At 39.0% G+C, this 12,389-nt stretch overlaps 1 protein-coding gene across 4 annotated transcripts in view; it reads left to right on the top strand.

Moving 5' to 3' along the window:
• The first annotated feature begins 2,816 nt into the window (after positions 1 to 2,816).
• The window catches only part of PCBD2 (pterin-4 alpha-carbinolamine dehydratase 2), a 34,806-nt gene continuing 25,233 nt past the window's right edge, over positions 2,817 to 12,389 (top strand). The window contains exons 1-3 of one of the 4 annotated variants that reach the window (XM_073355528.1): positions 2,817 to 2,962; positions 8,155 to 8,286; positions 9,641 to 9,718. In XM_073355528.1, coding sequence (XP_073211629.1) covers positions 2,849 to 2,962; positions 8,155 to 8,286; positions 9,641 to 9,718 — 324 coding nt within the window. In that variant the 5' untranslated portion in view covers positions 2,817 to 2,848. Of the gene's footprint in view, positions 2,963 to 8,154; positions 8,287 to 9,640; positions 9,719 to 11,456; positions 11,546 to 12,389 lie in introns of those variants that run through there. The other 3 variants (XM_073355524.1, XM_073355527.1, XM_073355526.1) reach the window with 3 other exon arrangements.

The raw sequence follows: 12,389 nt of genomic DNA, 5'->3' as shown, positions 1-12,389 counted from the left end.
AAATATTGCAGATGATCTTTAGAGGGAAAGTAAGAGTTCTACAGCCAGCAGTACTGCTTTGGCAGCAGTAATATACAACCACTTTCATTATTTTGGAATTGAGAGATCTCAGCCCTTTTTAATGTGTTTTTCCTTTTCAAGACTTATGGCTGTGCAAATTAAAACTACACATACATAGATAGATGCTGTGTATTGTAGAAAACTACAGAAATTACTAGTAATAGGTGTAGACCTACATGGAAGATGTCCATGTTTTGGCTTCTCCCTTCCTGCAATAATAAATAATAAGGTTAAAGGATATATGTCCTTAAGTAAAGGCATCCAGCATTTTAAACAAAGGTCACTAAACCAATTGAAGTTGGTATTTTTCACTAAGACAAGACACAGTAACACAAAGGGAAAAGATTACAGTAGAGCCTCAGCGTTACGAACACCAGAGTTACGAACTGACCAGTCAACCACACGCTTCAATTGGAACCAGAAGTACGCAATCAGGCAGCCCAGACCAAAAAAAAAAAGAGGCAAAATAAAAAGGCAAATACTGTATAGTCCTGTGTTAAATGTAAACGACTAAAAAAAAAAAAAAATAAAGGGAAAGTTAAAAAAAAAATTAGACAAGGTAAGGAAACTGTTTCTGTGCTTTTCATTTAAATTAAAATAGTTAAAAGCAGCATTTTTCTTCTGTAAAGTTTCAAAGCTGTATTATGTCAACGTTCATTTGTAAAATTTTGAAAGAACAACCATAATGTTTTGTTCAGAGTTATGAACTTCCTTTCCTGAGGTGTTTATAACTCTGAGGTTCTGCTGTATTTTTAATAGGGTTTTTAAATTGTTTAGTAATATATTTCACTAATATATTAAGAGTAGTTATTTCTCCCATCTGATATTTTAATGGTTCCTACTAGAGGAAAGACCACTTCCAAAGGAATTTAGTACTGATGTTTGGGGTTTGAGAGAAGTGTGTTTTGCACTTGCTGGTTAAGTTTAGCAACAATAAAAATCTTGTTTTGCAGCTCTAGAGAGGGTGACCATCAATGTTCCTTCTAATTTCTGACAGGCCGTGTGCACAAAAAATTTCTTCTGTACAAATTGTTGTGCGCATGGTGTTTCGCCATGTGCGCGGGGTTTAGGATCTGTGTGTGCGTGCACACGTGCACAGCTTAGAGGGAATAGTGGTGACCATGTATTACATTTGGACCTGAGGCTGGATGGTGTTTGATATCCTTTACTGTGCACTGTGTGGGATCTGCCTTTCCTTTCTAAGGATTATGTAGAAAACGCATTTTATTGTGTATTAATTCTTCCTTGCTGCCCTATGCAGTTAAACTTCACTTACTACTTGTTTTTCTACAGCAGGATTTTAATGTAAGTTTTGAGGTCAGAACTGACTTCCTTTCGTCTAGATACTGATTTCTCGCAGGACTAAAAATAGCCATTCAGAATTCCATGCAACTTCAAGTACTGATCTCCCATCTAAATAAGCAGGACCAGTCAACTCATGAGGCTTGTTTGTATTTACATAAATCTTTGTTAATTGTTAGTTTGAAAGCCTCAGCTGCTGAGTGTGTAAATAATTGATAAGCTTACCCTAATTATGACTTTTAGTACTAATAATCTGATTTTATTAATGTTGAGGCTCTAGAATAAGATACAGTTTAGCTTTAGACATACAGGGCCAGATTCTCAGCTGGTGTAAACATGTGTACCTCCATTGCCTTCAATAGAGCAATGCTGATTTACATCAGCTGAGAATCTGACTCACTTTTCATTTCCCTTTTGGCTTGCTTTATTCCTTGCATGGTTAATAGAGATCTGTAGAATACTCTTGAAATTGTTCCATTTCTGCAAAAGACTAAAGATAGATTTTCCTTAAGAACCTACACAATTTTATACTACATTGGGCTGTATTTACCCTCCTGGATGTTGGCACATGGCTTTGTATTTAAAACAGCCTATGAAGTTTTGTTTACGAATATGCACTTAGCTGAAAAATATAAAAGTTCAGAATGTGGACTTGACATTGTAGCTACCCTTCCCTTTTCCCTAAGCAACGTTTCCACCCAGAAAAGTGATTTGTAAAAAAGACAGGTCCATATTTTGTTTCAATCATTCCACAGCAAAGGCAATCAAATTTTTTTTTTGCATTGTCATTGTTTTAGAATAGAACCATATTTTCCAAGGCCCCAATTTATACCAAAATTAAAACTTTTATAATCAATCCTTTACAATTTTTTATGGGGCTTATGTTCTGTAAAGTCCTTCTTTTTTTATTTTTTTTTTAAACCATCCCTTGCTCAGTTGGAAAGGCTGCCTTTGCAGCTCTAAGGACCTGAACCTGAAACCAACTTCACTGGCCAAACCGAACTGAATGGAAATAGAAACAACCCGCGTGAAGGCTGAAGAATAAACTCCTGGCACTCCCTTGTTTTGATGATCGAAGCCACTAGCAGCCGGTGAGGAGTTCTGCCTGCAGCCCCACGCTGCAGCGGGTGGGTCCCTGCTCCTTCTAGTGCAGCTGCCTTGCAACTGACAAAGGTGAAGGGTCGGGGTCCCGGGGGGGGGCTGGGGTTTTGCAGCAGAGGTGCATGGACCACAGCTGGGGGGCGGGGGGTGGTAAGTACCATTCGCCCAGCGCAGGGGAGCTCCGTGCAGATGAGGGGGTAAGTCCCATTCTTGTCGGGGTTTGGGGGAACCCCCTGACGGGGGCGCCGGGCGCGGACGAGCCCGCGTCCCTCCCTGGGCTGCGTGAAGGGAGGGGCCGCGCTGGGACGGCCGCAGGCACTTGCGTCGGTCCCTGCACTGGGCCCTTCGCGCCGTGAGGGGGCGGGGCCGCGGCCGCGCTGAGGCGATGGGAGGCGGCGGGGTCGGGCTGCGGCTGGCGCGGGTCGGAGCGCGCCTGGCAGCGACGGCGGGCGCGAGGCAGGGCGGCTCGGGACCCGGCAGCAGGAGCCTCTCCGCCATGGTGAGAGGCCAGGCAGGGCCCGCCCCGGGGGTGCGGGAGGGCAGCGGACCTGGGGAGCTCCCCAGAGATCCTGGGGCAAGCGAGCAGCCATCCAGGCGCGGGGCAGGCGGCATGGGCAGAGGGAGCTCTCCAGGGCTGGGCAGGCGGGAGTCCCCCGGGTGGCAGGGGCTGAGGACAGAGGAAAGCCCCCTGGGAGCGGGAGTCCCGGTCTTCTCTCCTCAGCTCAGCCCTAAGCCAAGTTCCGCACTCTGGGGACCCCACTCCAGATGTTACTTGTGCTGGATGCGTCATAATAGGATCGTCCCTCATTTTCCCTCTGCGCTGTGAAAGAGCTAACTGCCTGGACTCTTGCATCACCATCATTAGGGTTCAGAGCCAACTGTCTGCTGAGGTAAAGATGGCACTTCACATCTGCCTGAGCTTTTGTTTCATGCTGTCTGCAGAGTTGGGTGCATACCTCTACGTTTGTGATTTCCTTTGCTATGATAAGGATTTGATGCTTAATTTGTTTTTGTGTTTTTTAAATGAAGATTTTAATTGTGGAACACAAAATGCAGCTATCATGAAAAAATACTTTCCACTCACAGCATTGCAAATTGGCTCGATTTGTTTCCTGATAAGGGGCCAGGTTAGGTGGGTAAGGAGGAGACTTTCTGGGGATCAGGTGGGTATGAGCCCCTGAGGGCAGGCAAGAATGACTTCCCCAGAGAAATGGGGTGATGGGTGAACAACAGCCTTGCAAAATGTTGCGTAATCCGTTTTGAGCAGTTCTAATATTTACTGTTTGTCTGTCACCAATAATGTGCCAGGTGCGATTCACACTGAAACAAATAACAATTGGTTTAAAAAGTTCTCCCAACTCTTGGCGCTTAGTTTAACTAAATATTCAGGGGAAAGTGGTGGGAGGTGAGGGACTCAAATGCACTTTTAAACCCCCCCCCCCCCCAAACTAGGGACACTAAGAAATTATTATTCTAATCCTTACGTGCTTGATTACCCATCAAAAAACTTTTCCTGCTCGACTGACCTGGATGTTCCATTTACCAGCTGAAAGCTCATGATCTGTCGATGTGAGAAGCAGCTTTGGTTCTTCATATCTGTCAACATGTGAATGGGTGGGTTATGTGGATATGATACTGGGAAGCACAGGATTCATAATCAGGAGACGGGTTTTATCTCTAGCTCTGACACAAATTCACAATTTGACCTTGAGCAAGTCACTTGACTTGTCTGAACTTCAGGTTACCCATCTTTAAAGTGGGAGTAATAATACCTAACTCCTAGGGTTGCACAGAAGTGTAATTCACTCATATTTGCAGCACTGCACTGAAAGGCTCTAAAGAAGTGAAAATTATCTTGTGCAGGTTGTCTGAATGTGATTTTCCCTGGGCAAACCAGCTGATGGAGCTTTCAGGCTGTGCCCAGTTCATCCATCCTTGATTGCCCCAGATGCTCTTCACAACCAGCCCTGCCATCTCATCTCCTAATTCCTCTGAACGCAGTGTCCTTTAAAAGCCACTGCGTGAAAAAAATGTATTAAGTATGTATTAGGCAGAGTAGTAAATCTGCTGAGCCAAAGGAATACCAAAGTTGGGTTGCTGCATGGGCTTGGGAGCCAGGATCCTGACCAGGAGTATGGTAATTCTTTGGGAATTATCCTGGGGGTAGTTGAATTTGTTCTTTATCTAGTATTGCTAATAACTAAACTGTATCTTTAAATCAGGGCTAGGGAACCTATGGCACGCGTGCCAAAGGCAGCAGGTGAGCTGATTTTCGGTGGCACTCACACTGCCCGGGTCCTGGCCACCAGTCCAGGGGGCTCTGCATTTTAATTTAATTTTAAATGAAGCTTCTTAAACATTTAAAAAATCTTATTTACTTTACATACAACCATAGTTTAGTTATATATTACAGACTTATAGAAAGGGACCTTCTAAAAACGTTAAAATGTATTACTGGCACGTAAAACCTTAAATTAGAGTGAATAAATGAAGACTCGGCACACCACTTCTGAAAGGTTGCTGACTCCTGCTTTAAATGTTCATCTAAATGTAGGTTATTGCTGATTATGTACTATATGTACTGTTTGACTTTTAAACCAGCCTTTGTACTTTCACATAATTTAAGCATTATACCCAGATGTACAGACACTCTTTTCTTAACCTATATATTATAATTTTAACATTAGCTTTAATAAAATTTAAGTCTGTTTCAGTCTTGGATCTACCCCCTCTTCTCTCAGAAGATATGATTATTTGCATCCCCTGCATTTCAGTCTGTATAGAGCATAGGCAGTCTGATTTTGACATCAAGTAATAGATAATCATATATGCAAAATTAGGTAATAGCTCCCCCATTTCCCCCAGAACATATTTTATTACGCAAATCTTTGATACAGGATAATGGATGCTTCAGCATCAGACTCCTCTCTTTCTTTCATGGACTGCTTTCAAATAAAGCTGTTATTTTTTAACTAGCTTAGGGCCCATCATATGACAAGATATAATCAGTAAATAATGGGTTGGTTTTGTATGCTAAGTCTTATGTTTACTTTTCAGTGTCCATATTCTGTTTGTTTTTGTTGTATCTTTCCACCTCTTCAGTGGGTTTACACTGTTCTTCATTGTTTGTCACCACAGATACACACATGTGAACATGTTTCTGGAGCCTTGCACCTCCTTAACGTTGTCTTAAAATAAATCAGCATGTGCTCCATATACTGCTTTTTACTAAACTTTTTAAGTCAGTGGCAGGTGCACCTGTGTATATGCAGCCAGAATGCAGAACTTGACTTTTACGACCATTATTTCTAAGCAAAATTTCTTCAGTGTCAAAAGAGCTGGTGTGCACTGAGGACCAGGCCTGTGGCAAACAAAATAAATCTATTTATTAAAATCTGATGTTCAAATCTGAAATGGATGGATTCTCCGTTACTCCAGTGGGGTTTGGATAAAGCCTCAAGAAACGACTGAAATGTCTTAACTGGTTCTAAAAAATAAGAACAGAAAAATCTCCAACGAAACAAAACAATTTTACCTCCTGGCTGACTATAAACATGACAAATTTCAGCCCAGAGACTATTTGTACATGCTTTAAAACAGGCTTAAAGGGAAATTCTAATCAATAAATGTTCCTGTAGCAACACTTATATATATGTTGGTGAAATAATAATTTTATATTAAAGCAAGGCAACTGTTTTATACGGAAGGCTAGATAGACTAGATTGAAATGTTAGTTTTTGGATATTTAAAACTTGTTTGTTAGAATGGGTGAATCCAGTTGAAAACAATTGTTTAAATCAGTTGCATTAACTGCATTTGTACAGAGTGCTCTTTTATCCTCCTGGTTAGTGAATGTGTTATATTTTGCTTCGTGGAGTTAATTACTAGGTTATAGTAATATGTATATTTAATCTTTAAATGATGCATGTGTATTTATCATTACTTTCTGTGCCAATATCATTCAGTAATAAGGAACAATCTTAAAACCTTTCTGCTGCTTAATTACAAGTAATTGAATTAACTTCTGATTTGACATGTAGCACCATCTAGTGGTGAAGTGGTAACTTTTTATATTAAAGATGTGTACAAAGATGCAGTACTTGTATACACATACACAGCAGACTATATTTTCAAAAAAAGTTCACATCAACATTGCCAAATGAGTGTATAATTAAGTTTGAGAACATAGCCTGTGGATTATACATGGTCTGGCACTTCTAGAATGAAGTAACCACACACTTTAAAACGGTCAAAATAAAAACTATTTACAAAGGCAGATCTAGTGGGTGGAACTCCCATCTTAGATTCTGTTTTGCAGTTTTTGGTAGATAATTGTTCAGCTAATTGTCTGTAAGTTTTCACAAAATGAGGATGGTTGATTATTAATATATGCAAAGACAAAAGGCAACTGAGAATTTCTGTTCTACCTATTGATGAAGTGGGTCTTAGCCCATGAAAGCTTAAGCCCAAATACATTTGTTAGTCTCTAAGGTGACACAAGGGCTCCTGGTCTACCTATTGTGTTCTTAGAATGAGTTTGGGATGGGTCTGTGACCAGGGACAGACAATTGGATAATCGACCTTTGGATGAAATACTTGGATTTTAGCTAAGATCAAGTATAGTATCAGTTTAATATCTCATACATTCTGTCAGAGGGAGGGAGTGTGTTCTGTATTTTCAGGGAGCAATTTAGTAAACTTTTAGGATCTTATTCTACTCTCAAGGTCTCATTCTGACCTCATACCTGTTTTAGGTCCTGATTCAGCAAGGTACTTAAGCATGTGCTTAAATATTAAATGTGTGGAGGAGTACTCATTTGCTTAAAGTTAGACAAATGCTTAAGTACCTTGCTGAGTCTGGGCCTTTTAGTGGGAATTCTATTTAATTGAGTTACTTCTGATTTGTAATGGTATGAGAGGGGACCATTCTTCATATCCTTATACAGAACTCCTCAGTGCTGTCTGTGGAATGCCTTGTGTGCAAATTTGGGGTAGCACATATCCTTTGTGCCAGATTGTTTGTTTTTCCTTTCAATGCCATAGAGAAACATTTATAAATAGTTACTGAACTCAAATAGTAACAATCTTGCTTTTTGTTTTTTAAACTTTCTTCTTAGGAAATACAGGGTACAATAATTATACATAGTACACAGTGATTTCTGGTATAATCTATGCTTTTCTAATTTAAAATTGGTTATGCTTAGTATTTCAGGTGATATGCCCCTTTTAACTTCGACTAATTACTGTACATTATGTTTAACTTTAATATTTAAATGAGGGGAAAATGGCAAAATTGGATTGTCATCATATATTTCAAGCTTCACAGTATATGGATAATTCCGATAGGCCTTATATAAATGAAAGTAAGAATACTACTGGACAAAGGTATTCCTGAGTCCATATTTCATTCCAGCAAAAGAGTAAAAAACTCTTGTATGCAAGCACGTAACCAAAGTTAATTCACCAAAATAGTTGTGTTTCATGGCTCAGTTAACTGGCAAGTGATGGTGTTCTGTTAAATTATAAAGTGGAACAAAACCGCATAGTAAATTTTCCACTTCTGTTGTCCTGAAGGATTATATTTTTGAAATACATAAATCATAATTTCAGCACATATTTTTCTTATTGTTGTGTAAGGAAATGAGAGGACATTAACCCCAGTTCTGGAATGTATTTTTTTTTCCTTTACAGTCTTCACAGTCTCACTGGTTGACAACAGAGGAAAGGACCCAAGTTTTACTTGACCTCAAAGCTTCAGGATGGTCTGAGCTGGGTGAAAGAGATGCCATCTACAAAGAGTTCAATTTCAAAACTTTTAATCAGGTAACTATTGCTATATATTATTCTTAATATAAAAGGAAATGTAATTATCCTAGTTTGTATTGTGTTCCTAGTGAAGAGATGTTCACATCCACAAACCTAGGAGTATTTGGGACCAAATCGTGTTTGCTTTCCTCATGTCAGTAGTGTCACTGAAACTATCAGGCCAGATTCTAATCTCAGTTACCCAAGTGTAATTCATTGACTTTATTGGCATTGTTCCATGGTAAGGCAAGCTGAATTTTACTGTTGATATCTTTGTTATTACTAGCACTCCTAACTTAATCATAAAAATATTTGCTATCAAGAACTTTACAAAGGTGAGTAAGAATGAAAGCACAGTTATTTACCAAACTCGGGGAAAAAATGTGAGAAGTGTCATAAAACTCACCTTTTATACAGAAAAGGACAGTTATGGTACTGTCTTGAATGAATTGCAATAGACGCTCTGTAAGGCTACCTTTGATACAGCAGATTGTAAACCCTGTTGGGCTTGAATTTTAAGTCAAAACCCTGGGCCATGCTGTGTCATCAATTTTTAAGAATTTTAAAATTTGAAATCAGAGATGAAATCTGCTTTGAAAATCGGTGGCACCATATGGCCAACTATGATTTAATATATTTTCTTAAGATAAGATTGTCAACTAGATTCTTGTTACTATATCTCGTTTCGGAAAGAAAATTTGATTTCTGATTAATCAAGTGAGATGCATACAAAAAAAGACAAGTTAGAAGAGCAATAATTAGCTGTATTATGGCCCTGCTAAATAAGACAAGAATTAATCCTAACATATCCTTCCCATTTCAGTGCCCTTAAACTTGGGTTTATTTGGAGAAAATATATTCGTTTCAGTTATGTCTGATTTAATTTTCTCATTGCTCTTTTTTTAAAATCTGGCCTTACTAATATTTGCTACACCTTTTATATCAGTGACCTATTTTTATTCTAGCTTGGATCGTCTTATGCAGATTTAGGGTCACATTATCAAAAGGTTAAAGCTTTGCCTTGTAGCATATGACTCTGCAGTTGTGCACATGTTTGTGTGTAGGTATCCACCCAACGTTTTTGAAAAATTGCCCCTAAATGTGTTTGTTTAGGTCTCCTACTGCTCTTCCCCTCATTTCTATTGCTTGGGTACAGTCAATTTAATAATCCTCTGTTCTGGTCAAAATGTAGTAGATTGTTATATACTAAAGATTAGCTGTGAAAGATCATCTATTCTTACAGTTTTAGGCAGATGATAATCTACGTGTGGAATGGGAACAGATGAAGATAATTCCCAGTTCCTACTTTATTTTTGAAAGGGCTATGCTGTCCCAGGGGTGAAGGGTAAGGTTACATTTTTTTTTTTAAAAGATGCCATATTCCTCTGAAGATACCTCTTCTCCTCCTTCCCCTTCACCTCTGTCCCATCCACACCACACTGTATTTGCAGTGTAATATCTATCTAGATTTGTAGACTGAAGCATGTTAGTGCTGCATAATGTGCTGTTTATTCTCATGGCCATAGTATAATCCAGACCAATGTCTTTAGGAGACCCTGTGAAGTGAAATGTGTAAATGACAATTTGCAATGCCCATCCTTTTTAATATTTCAAATACTTAATTGTCATAGTGAGGAAATTGCAGCCATTAGAGAGAACTTAGATTAAAATGTTCTGTGAGGTAGGGAGAAAAGAGCAGCATCGCTACAATACAGAGCAGGAGCAGGTATAGAATGTCACATGTGGAGCCCTGAATACATTTTTCCTGGATTGCACTTTAAACCTGGGAGTTAATAATAGTACAAAACAAACAACTTCAAACGAAACAAATTATGAGGCAATGAAGGAGGGGAAAACCATGAGGGGGCCTTTACATGAGAACTGGATGGGAGAACTGGAAAGCCAAGGACAGAGGGATAGCTAATTCTCTGCATCAAATGTAGTCGTACTCTAGGTGCTGAGCTTACAGCTTTCACGCTGGTGGCACTCTTTAAAGTGTCCATGCGACGGTGTAATTGGAGAGCTTGTTGGCTCAGCATAGCTGGAAATGCTTTTTTAAAAAATTAGCATAAAGTAGCCTTTGCATATTGCAAATAAGTGAAATAAATAATTTCTGCTGATCGTCTTTAGGCAATGGACTATATACCAAAGAGATGAGAACAAACACAGTCCTGTAATAGAAATCCGGAAAACCCAGCTACTTAGAGCAGTGAAGACGTCAGAAGGAGAATTAAATAGTTGATTTTTTTTAAGGCTTTATCCTTGAAATGTTACAGGGTAGAAATTAGTCAGCTATTCATAAAGTTGCAAGTCCAAGAGAGAGACATGAAGAGGATGCTAAAGTGGAAAGTCAAAATATATTTAAATGTACACTGTACGGTATACTAAGCCTAAAGTTAATAGTCTGTTGTTTTTTTTTTCTGGGTTCAGAATTGGCTAGGTCTCACCCCACCAAATATATCATCTTAAAATGGTACTTTTTTGAAATGTCTGTTCCAGTTGGGTGGAAGATATTGGTGGATGCTCAGTGTGCCCCCATTCCTGCTTGACCCTTAAAAGTGTGAGATGGAAAGGGCTACGTAAGAGCTATCATTACTATGAATGATTGGAAATTGGCTTAAGAATTCAAAACTTCTGGCACTTTCAGCTCTGTGTATCACTGGGTAAACTAACGGGCCAAACTGTCTACACTGCTTTCGTTGTGGTCAAGGGGGTTACATGCATCTATATAAGGCAGAATTTTGGCTTTAAGCATTTAGAAAATTGGGGCAGCTGAGGTGATGTAACATCGCCATTTGAAATTTCAGGCTGTAGAACAAGTTGGTGATCTCTTAGCCTTGGGGAATGACTTAAGGTGGAATCTGGCTAGAGAATGCATGCATGTTTGCAGCTGGAGTTAGAGAGCTAATGTTTGTCTCCTGGGAAGGTGGCACTGAAGATAAACTGAACTGGTATAGTTTAATTCATCTACCAATGCTTATATTTACTAATGTCCCCACACAACATTTACTTATTTATTGGTACGTTTCAAAAGCATATTACAGATCAGAGAAACAAAAGTGCCAAAAATGGAGCTAGCTAGCTACCTGTTTTGTAGAGTTTTGCAGTCAATATGCTGTCCTTTAATAAACATGGACTTTTAGGTGTAACTTCTTTTATTTAATAAATCTTCTGTTTGCAGAACTTAGTGTGAATATTTAGTAAAAGTCAGACAGCCAAGAAATACAGTTTCCTCTATGATCTTCATCCTGCCCTTTTACAGATGGCATAAAATCAGGTGTGTAAAAAAAACAAACCCAAAAACCTGAGCAGTTAAGCTGACACGAAAGGTATTTCAGATTTATGTTTTGCAGATGATATGAGTATGATTAATGTATTCATTGTTTCTTTATTGCTTCCCACAGATAATGGGCATGATGCATGGAAAATTCTGTGGCTTTAAAATCTATGCCAGGTTTACAAAGACTCTGTATGTCAACAGATGTTAAGAATATAAACAGAGTTTTTATTATAAAGTCACTCAAATGCGTAGACTTGAACTTGGTTTATGTATATTATTTTCAGTATCAGGGAGAATGAAATGAAACTTCTGTGAAATGAGAGAGTTATTTAGATTCCTGAAGCTTTCAGGCTGAGATTAACTTGATTAAAAGCTATCAGAAATTATGCTTCTGGCTTGGGAAATTATTTTATTACAGGACTTCACTTGGAACTGCTGATGGTGTTTGTTTTTTTGAAGATAAATTTTATAAAAATGGGCTTTTGAGAGTGATTTTCAGAAAATGAGTTGGAACATTTCAAACTGTTTTCCTAAAATAAGTCCGTGAATGTACTTCCTGTTGTCAGTCCTTTTCTCTGCTGTAATTGCCATTGCATGCTAGTCGTGATGTCTTGGTTTGAAAAAATATTGATGTACATAGTGTCCTCCATCCAACCCTGCCCAGAAAGAAAAGCATCTGGTGTCCATTGCAGCTTGTTCCCCATCCCTCATTTAGGCAGTTTCTATGTCTGAAATGTTATTTTCCACTTTCTCCTCATAGCCATATTATAATCATTGCTGTTCACTCCATTCCCTACCCAGATTACCAGACCCCAGCCAAATACAGACAAGCAAGTTTCTC

The sequence above is a fragment of the Lepidochelys kempii genome, chromosome 8 (genome assembly GCF_965140285.1).
Source record: "Lepidochelys kempii isolate rLepKem1 chromosome 8, rLepKem1.hap1, whole genome shotgun sequence".
In the NCBI taxonomy this organism is placed as follows: Eukaryota; Metazoa; Chordata; order Testudines; family Cheloniidae; genus Lepidochelys; species Lepidochelys kempii.
Note: the sequence above shows the minus strand (reverse complement) of the source record. Positions and strands in the feature narration are given on the sequence as shown.